The sequence below is a fragment of the Barbus barbus genome (assembly GCF_936440315.1).
Source record: "Barbus barbus genome assembly, chromosome: 5".
In the NCBI taxonomy this organism is placed as follows: Eukaryota; Metazoa; Chordata; class Actinopteri; order Cypriniformes; family Cyprinidae; genus Barbus; species Barbus barbus.
In genome coordinates, this window is record NC_136733.1 from 28,757,842 (window position 1) to 28,769,229 (window position 11,388).

At 38.3% G+C, this 11,388-nt stretch overlaps 1 protein-coding gene across 1 annotated transcript; it reads right to left on the minus strand.

Moving 5' to 3' along the window:
* Nucleotides 1-1,462: 1,462 nt before the first annotated feature.
* LOC306869378 (cholesterol 25-hydroxylase-like protein) lies at nucleotides 1,463-6,950 on the minus strand (the record flags this gene model as incomplete). The annotated part of the gene is made up of 2 exons (XM_079416137.1): nucleotides 1,463-2,448; nucleotides 6,523-6,950. The coding sequence occupies 2 exons, from the start codon at nucleotides 6,948-6,950 to the stop codon at nucleotides 2,070-2,072; spliced, it is 807 nt and encodes a 268-aa protein (XP_079272263.1). The 3' UTR covers nucleotides 1,463-2,069.
* Between the last annotated feature and the right edge of the window lie 4,438 nt (nucleotides 6,951-11,388).

An 11,388-nucleotide genomic window follows, 5' to 3' on the forward strand; every position in this document is an offset into this window, starting at 1 on the left:
AACAACACAATGGTGAGTAATTAATGACTGAATTCTCATTTTTGGGTGAACTAACACTTTAAATTAAAAACAAGGGTTTAGCGTCAGGGGCAGGCTAGGTCAAAATACCAATTAAGTATCTTTTTTTAACCCCCTACACTTCCTAAACCAAAATGAAAGATTAAAAATACAGTTTAAATTTACCTGAATCCCTAAACCAAAAACTATGTGAAAAGATGTGTAAAATAAAATGGCATCAACCCCCCTACATCCTTTAACATTTTTCAAAGTTCACAAAAGATATATACAATAGTTGAACACGATGAATAATGTTATGGTCACTCTTTTCCAAGAAAAGACAAAGTCGATAGCTACAGTTCAAAATCAGTTTCCAAAATCGTAGTCAATCAGGCATGGGTCAAGTTAACAAGAAATATCACAGGTTGAAATCACAACCACTAATGCTAAATTACAGTCACACTCACAATATCAAGTATGCCACAGCCATATCACCCTGCAGCCCAAGACTGGTTGCCCACTGAAGCTAAGCAGTGTTGAGCCTGGTCAGTACCTGGATGGGAGACCTCCTGGGAAAACTAGGTTGATGCTGGAAGAGGTGTTAGTGAGGCCAGCAAGGGGTGGTCTGTGTGGGTCCTAATGCCCCAGTATAGTGATGGGGACACTATACTGTAAAAGCCCGAAGTTAATTTCCGGTCTGTGCTTGTTTATAGGTCTGGCTAGTGGTGCCAACTACAAACGCAGTTACAGTTCAGGTGAAGAGTATGAAGTTGGGCTCAGGTTGTTGTGCTGTGGGATGCAATGTTTCCCATACATTGATTTATTTGTGGTGAACCACAACAATATCAAAACTGACCACAAATAGATTTTCCAAAAGGCTATGACTTCGTTGAAAAAATATGAGCTCTGCACATTTCAAAATCTAAACGCAGTGCGGGGGTTTTTATATCACTGCATTTCTGAAGGAAACGACTGTCTTCAGAACATTTTCGATGTCATTTTCATTTCGTCTTGCATGTTAATGCCTGATAAAGCAGCGTTTGTGAGCGGAGCTACAGGGGAAACCTGTATCTCTGCCACTCCAAAAGCACCTCCTGCTGGCAGAGAATGAATTTACATTTTCAATAAGACTGTCTGATTTACGCCACAAACATATTTAGCTTGTCATCAGAAATAATCTATTCTAGAAGGACTTGTTGTTAATGATTCTTTGCGAAAGTCTACTAGAAGTTAAGTTTGGGACATAAAAGTGCACATGCGCAGTAGTGACTCAGGCTTTTAATTGCAAACTACAACTGATCTATCTCCAACTTCACTGCCATGGCATTCCATGTTTTTGATGAAGTACAGAAACAGAATTTGATTGAATTTCAAGCTGGACACACTGGTAGAGTTTTGTCGCATTGACTATCATTGTATTACTTCAGGACTAAAAGTGTCATTATTATAGAAAGTATTTAATTTGTAATATTGCTGTTTTTATTGTAAATGCACATAGCCTCGGTTGGCATACTTTTTTCAGAAACATTAAAAAAAAACATTCTTCTGCTTTTGCACACTTTTTTGTGTTAAAATACATACCAAAATCCACCCATGAAAAGGAACTTTTTTTTTTACTATCTCAGACTATATAATAAAACATTTAAAAAGTTTTCTTTGAAGCTTAAATATAAAATTGACATTTTCCAGCTGCAATAATTATATTTCTATACAGAAACATTTGTAAAAGAGGCCTGTTTGATGTTATCAGCCCTTAACAAAACAAATATAAACATTTGATAAATATACAACATTAAAAAATTGTAATGCAAATGTATTCAAAATGTACATAAGATTTCTACACAGTTTAGGCTGAGTACAAAATCAGGCCAAGAATCTAAGATAACTCATTCTTATAAACAGAATTAACTTGATGTTCCCAGGCTTAACTGGGTTTAATCCAGTAAGTAAAATCTTTGCAAAAACTGGGTTATTATATGTGAATTCATATAGGGTGAAATCAGATACAATGGGACACTTTTAATAGTCTCATTCTCACAGTCCTGTAATGGCCCAATTAACCTGTATTCACCCTATCTATGGCCTCTCTTATTTACTGAAATGGGCAATGAGGTCCCAAAGATATAATCCCAGTGTCTGAAGTAAGGGGCGAAGTTCCCTTTAAAGTGCTGATGGTGGGCCAGGTGGTGCGGCGCCCCGCTAAAGCATGGCAACAACCGATGCAATGCCCAAGGAAAGTCATATCCACAGTGGTCCTCCACAGCCATCCAGGTGTTAAACAGATGGAAAAGGATTTCGCTAAAAGGGTGGCAGCCCACAAGCATGGCACTTATAAATGCAAGGGTTTGTAGAGACAGCAGTTCAGAAATACTGGAGTCTTGAGCTGCCAGAGCAAAAGTGTCCCTGTTCTGATGGTGAATGTGGTGGACGTTGTGGTACAGCCAGGGAATTCTGGAAGAAATACAGACATTTGATATAGTTATATATAATAATATTATATATTATATAAATATGTACTGAAATATTTTATAAATAGATACATAAATGAAATACATAAATATGGGCCTTGCTAAAGTTACAAGTGGAGACAACAAGAGTGAGATGTGATAATGACATCAACAGATTATGAAAGTGGAATGGACGTGAGTGGGGTTTTTTTTTTTGGAGCTGTGCACGATAGTTTGTTCCTTATATTTGTGAATCTGAATTTATAAAGTGGTTGGAGTCATGGCACTGTTGCTAATGCACAAGTTCTAGCATATACAGAGATGTTTTGCTCATGGCGATGGCGTTTGTAATCTGGCCAGATGCATGCTTTACATGTCTTGTCTACTCTGTTTTATACAGAAAACTATATACTAGACAGTGACGTTACACAACTACACATTGAACTACACTGTGAGTAGATTCGGTAATCGCAAAGAAACTTTAAAACTCTCTGGGACAATTTTCACCAAAGATTCTCTGCCCCTGGTTAATCTAAATCACTTCATAATTTCATAATATCTCACATATTTATGGCAATATAAGCCTTACAGAACAGAACACAACACATGAGATTATTTATTTGCTTCATGGCAATTTCATAGCATTTGCTTGACATTTTTCCTTTTCATTTGGTGTTAAATAAAGGTTTAATATTTGAATAATTTTTCACCATAGCTTTTTTTCTAAAATCTGGTAAATGCATTATTATTATTATTAGGTTATATAAAAGCAATATTGTTATATTGAAATAATAAATTGAATTAAAATTATTACATTTATTAACTATATTTTTAATTAAATGAATAATCCTATGTAATTATAATCTAAAAACATCCATAAGTATCTTTGTTTTTTGTTTTGTTTTGTTTTTCAAATAGGGCTTTTAAGGTTGCGCTAACGACCCCTGTTGTTCTTCATAAGCCCACTAAACTAAGAATACATTGAAGCTCATATGAAAAGCATTAACTGTGCTCAAAACCCATCTTTTTTTCTCATAAACTTTCATGGGTGGCTTCAGGCGAAAACTAATTTTTCTTTTATAAAATGTGAAAGGTCAAATTGTATTCATACAAAAAGATGTATTTTTTTCAAAGCTGTAGCCTAAAGGCCAAGATAAAAAGCTGGAACTGTTCAAATTTGTCCTATGAGAACAGGCTAAACACTTTTTTTAACGAATAGCCTAGTTTGAGCATTATACCACAAGTTTTTGTTTTTATTTGGCGTAGGGTAGAATAAGTACAGTAGAGACACTTTCTGCTTTTTTCATCACTACACAAAAACTAGATGCTGAAATTAAGTGATTTTTCACATGTTATTTCTTTTGCTTGTGTACTAAAATATCATAAATTGATAATGGCCATAAGTAGTTTATATTTTTCACAATTAGCTCATAAATATGAGGTGCATTTTTGTCTCAGCTGTACCCATATGGTGTACAGTTGAAACAGTAGCATGGTACAGTTGAGACACCCATTCTTAATGCTGTAAAGCTGGTTAACCATTTATAGCAAATGTAATAAATGACAAAATTACAGTTTTAAATAATTAGTTTAAAAATACATTTATTTATTTGCTTTATTTAATTCAGATTCAGTTAAACAAAACAGGAACAAATATTTAACACTACAAAAATATATGACAAAAAGTTCAAATGCAACCCAGACAGCAAGCAGTGTTTGCCCAGATCCGGCCCACATCTGGCCCGTGTGAAATCCATGCGGGCCAGATGTGGGCCGGATCTGGGCAAACACTGCTTGCTGTCTGGGTTGCATTTGTACTCTTTGCCATATATTTTTCTTTTTGCAATATACACTATGTTGCTGTCTGGGAAACATAACAGTAAAAATAACAATAGGCCTATACATACAGTCAGGTCCATAAATATTGGGACATCGACACAATTCTAACATTTTTGGCTCTATACACCACCACAATGGATTTCAAATGAAAGGAACAAGATGTGATTTAACTGCAGACTGTCAGTTTTAATTTGAGGGTATTTACATCCAAATCAGGTGAACGGTGTAGGAATTACAACAGTTTGCATATGTGCCTCCCACTTGTTAAGGGACCAAAAGTAGTGGGACAATTGGCTTCTCAGCTGCTCCATGGCCAGGTGTGTGTTATTCCTTCATTATCCCAATTACAATGAGCAGATAAAAGGTCCAGAGTTCATTTCAAGTGTGCTATTTGCATTTGGAATCTGTTGCTGTCAACTGTCAAGATGAGATCCAAAGAGCTGTCACTATCAGTGAAGCAAGCCATCATTAGGCTGAAAAAACAAATCAAACCCATCAGAGAGATAGCAAAAACATTAGGCGTGGCCAAAACAACTGTTTGGAACATTCTTAAAAAGAAGGAACGCACCGGTGAGCTCAGCAACACCAAAAGACCTGGAAGACCACGGAAAACAACTGTGGTGGATGACCAAAGAATTCTTTCCCTGGTGAAGAAAACACCCTTCACAACAGTTGGCCAGATCAAGAACACTCTCCAGGAGGTAGGTGTATGTGTGTCAAAGTCAACAATCAAGAGAAGACTTCACCAGAGTGAATACAGAGGGTTCACCACAAGATGTAAACCATTGGTGAGTCTCAAAAACAGGAAGGCATCTAAAAAATCCTTCACAGTTCTGGAACAACATCCTATGGACAGATGAGACCAAGATCAACTTGTACCAGAGTGATGGGAAGAGAAGAGTATGGAGAAGGAAAGGAACTGCTCATGATCCTAAGCATACCACCTCATCAGTGAAGCATGGTGGTGGTAGTGTCATGGCGTGGACATGTATGGCTGCCAGTGGAACTGGTTCTCTTGTATTTATTGATGATGTGACTGCTGACAAAAGCAGCAGGATGAATTCTGAAGTGTTTCGGGCAATATAATCTGCTCATATTCAGCCAAATGCTTCAGAACTCACTGGACGGTGCTTCACATTGCAGATGGACAATGACCCAAAGCATACTGCAAAAGCAACCAAAGAGTTTTTGAAGGGAAAGAAGTGGACTGTTATGCAATGGCCAAGTCAATCACCTGACCTGAATCCGATTGAGCATGCATTTCACTTGCTGAAGACAAAACTGAAGGGAAAATGCCCCAAGAACAAGCAGGAACTGAAGACGGTTGCAGTAGAGGCCTGGCAGAGCATCACCAGGGATGAAACCCAGCGTCTGGTGATGTCTATGCGTTCCAGACTTCAGGCTGTAATTGACTGCAAAGGATTTGCAACCAAGTATTAAAAAGTGAAAGTTTGATTTATGATTATTATTCTGTCCCATTACTTTTGGTCCCTTAACAAGTGGGAGGCACATATGCAAACTGTTGTAATTCCTACACCGTTCACCTGGTTTGGATGTAATTAGCCTCAAATTAAAGCTGACAGTCTGCAGTTAAAGCACATCTTGTTCGTTTAATTTGAAATCCATTGTGGTGGTGTATAGAGCCAAAAATGTTAGAATTGTGTCGATGTCCCAATATTTGTGGACCTGACTGTACCCCTAAACTTACACATCACTCGAAACGTTCTGCATTTTTACATTTTCAATCATTCTGTATACATATATGATTTAAGCTTGTTTCATCATGGGGACCTAAAACATATTCCCATAAGGTGAATTTACTGGTATTACTATACTTGTGGGGAAATTTGGTCCCCATAATGTAGGTAATACCAGTACACAAACACACAGTCTCTGTATGCATTTTATTTTCTATGATTGAAATGTTACTGTATACAGTACATTGCAACCTAAAGGGTGCCTCAACTGTACCCACTTTTTTCAACTGTACACATGTCTCAAATGTACTCAGTCTACCCTATTTACAGCAATTTCATGAGATTGGGTTATATTCTTGAGAATGCCAGCCTGTATACAAATGCCAATACCAGTGTAGCCTATAGCGTCTAATTTAATAAAACTGTTAAAAATGACAATAAATTACTATAAGATTTAAAACTTTGTCATTAAAAGTTGCAATGCTCCACACGTGCAATGTTGGAAGCTCCATATTCTGACATGTGAGATGAGTTATGCTTACTTGTGAATGGTGCAATGACAAAAGAAGAAGAGCGTATCGAATATGAGCATGCACGATACACATTCCCTACAGGCCTGGAAACAAGACGGTGCTGTCTCCGGGAAATGCGTGCGCCGCACCGACAGAAACAGCGCAGTTAACGGTAAAACGCCAACCACGTAATTCCATAAAATCCGAGAAGCACATCGAAACCACTGATGCAAGCCAACGACTTCACGGCGTAACCTGTATTTATGGAGCCATCCCAGGTGTGGACTGAACACGTCCAGAAGCATGAAGGGAGCAGAGAAGATGAGGTGAGTGCTAAAAGCTGCGCACACGCTATAGTGGGGTGACATGAGGATCACATGATGTTCCGCATATATGAAGTCCCAAAACCACTGAAGAAGTGCATCGCCTCCGACAATCAGTAAGAAGAGAACGATCATACTTGTGGACTACTACTGTTGTTTCCACATAACCGCGAATGAAGCTGCAGCAGTGATGATGTCCTCCAGATGTGCTGTCTTTTGATGCAAACGGCGTGAAGATCACTTTCATTCTGACTCGCTTTGGTACAGGCAGGGGCGTGTCTACGTGGTGGCCAGGGGTGGCACCGGTCCCCCCTGAAATTTGGCTGGCCACCCCAGGTGCCCCCCCTACCAGATGTCTTGCGATAGGCTTGTTTTTAGTTTCTAACTGCATCTGGCGTATCTTGGCATGTGTAGGCAGCTGCCTAGGGCCGCTTTCTTCTCTTCTTTATTAATTTTAGGCATTTTAACGTGATCTAAATGACAAATGTCGAGAGCGCATAATGTTACGTGACCATGTAATGCGCGAGCACGAATCTCTCCACTCGCACAAAACTGGTGTGTGCTTTTAAATCTACATTGTTCTTTTATGAATTGGCTCGGGTCTCACTCAGATATTGTGTGTATGCTCAAACGTTATCCTCGCATCACTGAAGACCAGAAAAGCTTTTTTTTCTAATTCAAGTGAAGAGTAGGCTTTTCTCACTAAATGGAAGCAAGCTGAATAGTTAGCCTTCTCTAGCTATTAATTTTATTAATACTTATTTTAGTTAAGTGCTTAAATTGTAAATATGCATTTATTAAATTATGTAGTACATTTGTATTTTGTTGTTTTTGTATATACAGGTCCTTTTCAAAAAATTAGCATATTGTGATAAAGTTCATTATTTTCTGTAATGTACTGATAAACATTAGACTTTCATATTCATTACAACACAACTGAAGTAGTTCAAGCCTTTTATTGTTTTAAAATTGATGATTTTGGCATACAGCTCATGAAAACCCAAAATTCCTATCTCAAAAAATTAGCATATTTCATCCGACCAATAAAAGAAAAGTGTTTTTAATACAAAAAAAAAAAAAAAAAAAAAAAAAAAAAAAAGTCAACCTTCAAATAATTATGTTCAGTTATGCACTCAATACTTGGTCGGGAATCCTTTTGCAGAAATGACTGCTTCAATGCGGCGTGGCATGGAGGCAATCAGCCTGTGGCACTGCTGAGGTGTTATGGAGGCCCAGGATGCTTCGATAGCGGCCTTAAGCTCATCCAGAGTGTTGGGTCTTGCGTCTCTCAACTTTCTCTTCTCAATATCCCACAGATTCTCTATGGGGTTCAGGTCAGGAGAGTTGGCAGGCCAATTGAGCACAGTAATACCATGGTCAGTAAACCATTTACCAGTGGTTTTGGCACTGTGAGCAGGTGCCAGGTCGTGCTGAAAAATGAAATCATCTCCATAAAGCTTTTCAGCAGATGGAAGCATGAAGTGCTCCAAAATCTCCTGATAGCTAGCTGCATTGACCCTGCCCTTGATAAAACACAGTGGACCAACACCAGCATCACTGACTGTGGGTACTTGACACTGGACTTCAGGCATTTTGGCATTTCCTCTCTCCCCAGTCTTCCTCCAGACTCTGGCACCTTGATTTCCGAATGACATGCAAAATTTGCTTTCATCCGAAAAAAGTACTTTGGACCACTGAGCAACAGTCCAGTGCTGCTTCTCTGTAGCCCAGGTCAGGCGCTTCTGCCGCTGCTTCTGGTTCAAAAGTGGCTTGACCTGGGGAATGCGGCACCTGTAGCCCATTTCCTGCACACGCCTGTACACGGTGGCTCTGGATGTTTCTACTCCAGACTCAGTCCACTGCTTCCGCAGGTCCCCCAAGGTCTGGAATCGGTCCTTCTCCACAATCTTCCTCCGGGTCCGGTCACCTCTTCTCGTTGTGCTGCGTTTTCTGCCACACTTTTTCCTTCCCACAGACTTCCCACTGAGGTGCCTTGATACAGCACTCTGGGAACAGCCTATTCGTTCAGAAATTTCTTTCTGTGTCTTACCCTCTTGCTTGAGGGTGTCAATGATGGCCTTCTGGACAGCAGTCAGGTCGGCAGTCTTACCCATGATTGCGGTTTTGAGTAATGAACCAGGCTGGGAGTTTTTAAAAGCCTCAGGAATCTTTTGCAGGTGTTTAGAGTTAATTAGTTGATTCAGATGATTAGGTTAATAGCTCGTTTAGAGAACCTTTTCATGATATCCTAATTTTTTGAGATAGGAATTTTGGGTTTTCATGAGCTGTATGCCAAAATCATCAATATTAAAACAATAAAAGGGGTGAACTACTTCAGTTGTGTTGTAATGAATCTAAAATATATGAAAGTCTAATGTTTATCAGTACATTACAGAAAATAATGAACTTTATCACAATATGCTAATTTTTTGAAAAGGACCTGTAGTTATAGAAGCATATCAACCAGGTTCCAGAAATAATCACTAAGGCTGCTTCTGAAATAAGTGGGGGTGCTCTCTTAATGCACATTTTCACATATTTTGTCCCTTCTATTGCTATCAATATGCTGCTACTTCGAGAGCGAATCCCGCATAAATATGCAGATGTCATTCCCAAAACTTTGCAACGTGTGTGTGGGCCAAAAACAAAGTTCTACATTTTAAATGGATTGCTTAGAAAGCTCGCAAAGAGTGCTCATGACCAATAAAGCTGTCACTCTTTGTTCATCGCGATCTCACAAAGTTCTGTGAGGACCAATGAATCTCACACTGTGCAATTAATAGCCTATATAATATAGGCCTATTAACATCGTGTATCCAACCCCTCCCCCCGGCCACCCTCTTTTAAGGCAGTGCCCAAGACTGGCCCCCCCTTTAAAATGTTCTAGACACGCCCCTGGGTACAGGCAGTGGCAATGTGAACGCGAGCCACAGCGGGGAAAACTGAATCTTTCCTCCCACAAGGGCAGCTATAATTATGAGCAGCACTGAATCGTGATCTTCCAGCGAAATGATGCCACTGAATAAATGTGCTTATTCTGCTTAATAACATTATGTACACAAAGTAACTGGTAACTATACTGTGTCTAAAATGTAAATTACTCAATATTGATTATATAAAACATTATCACTGAGGGAAAACCACTTTAAACAGTCACACTCTCTGCTTTTTGAATATGCTTTTTAAATAAATAAATCAAATAATTACAAATTTTCACTAATATCAACCACACTGTAAAAAAAAAAAAAGAAAGAAAAAAAAAAGTTGAGTTTAAGGCAACCAGCTTCAGCAGAAATCTGAAATCTGCTGAAGCTGGTTGCCTTAAAATTTTAAGTTGTCTCAACTTTTTTTTTTTTTTACAGTGCACATATAGAATATGACAGTTTCCTTATTAACAGCATCTGCCTATGTTTTGTGTGGAGTTCATACTATATTGAGACCTGGTGACTGTGGGAACACAATAATACTCTCTTGCTCCTTCTTTGTTACTAAGCACCGCCAGCAACAGAGATCAGATGCCAAGTTTAAATGTCTTTCACATTGTCAGTTCTTTATTTTTGTAGAAGGCAAGGCTCTCACTTCAGCAGAGAAGGAGCATAAATACCTCACTGTATAAGCTTTTAATTTATAAAACATGCTAAGCATACAGCTTAACTGTTGTTTTTCATTTGTCATGTGTGAAAATAACAGGAAGAATGGATCACTAATCCAAACGTCCTCTATCTGAGTGCTTCCAATTCATTACTCACCCCACACTGAGTGAAAAATGACTAATTTCCCAGAAAACAGTACTGAATTCCAATATGATGATTTTTTTTCTATCCCATCTAATATTTGATTCATTGTGTAATATTCTATTCCAGGCTTACCTGGTTTTGGATTTTGTGTCTCATTCATCTCGGAGGCACATTTTGATGAATGTATTATGAAGTTGGTTCTTGAACTATTCAATTCTATTCGGTTCCCTTTATTTTTTTAATCACATTTAAATACAAAACATGCTGTTTTAAAGTACTGAATACACAGACAAATAAAAACAAAGAATCAATCAGTGATGACAAAATTCAAGACCTCAGACAATAATACATGCTAAAGAATAATAAAGTTTTAAGAACTGATTTAAAACTAAAAAAGGGGCAGACCTAACATGAAATGGGAGAATGTTTCACAAACTTGGGGCCAAAACAATCACAAAATAATCTCAGCTGTCTCAATGGGGAGTATGGGGGGTCAAAAGATTATTTAGGGGCAAGCCTAACCAAGGCCTCAATACAAACAACAGAATCTTAAAATCAATACGAAACGTCACATGGAACCAGTGATGAGAGGCAAGAAACAGAGTAATGTACTCTCATTCTGCACCAGCTATAGAGATAATTGAGGTAAATTGACATGAAGCACATTATAACAGTCAAGCCTTGATCTATTCATGAATCACTATTTCCATGTCATTCCTGGAAAAGAACGACTTCAATTTAGTGATAGCCCCGAGATGTAAAAAGCTGCTCCTGTCAGCACTAATTTGCTCTACAAATAATAGATGTCAAACAAGACTCTGAGTCTGAACATTATA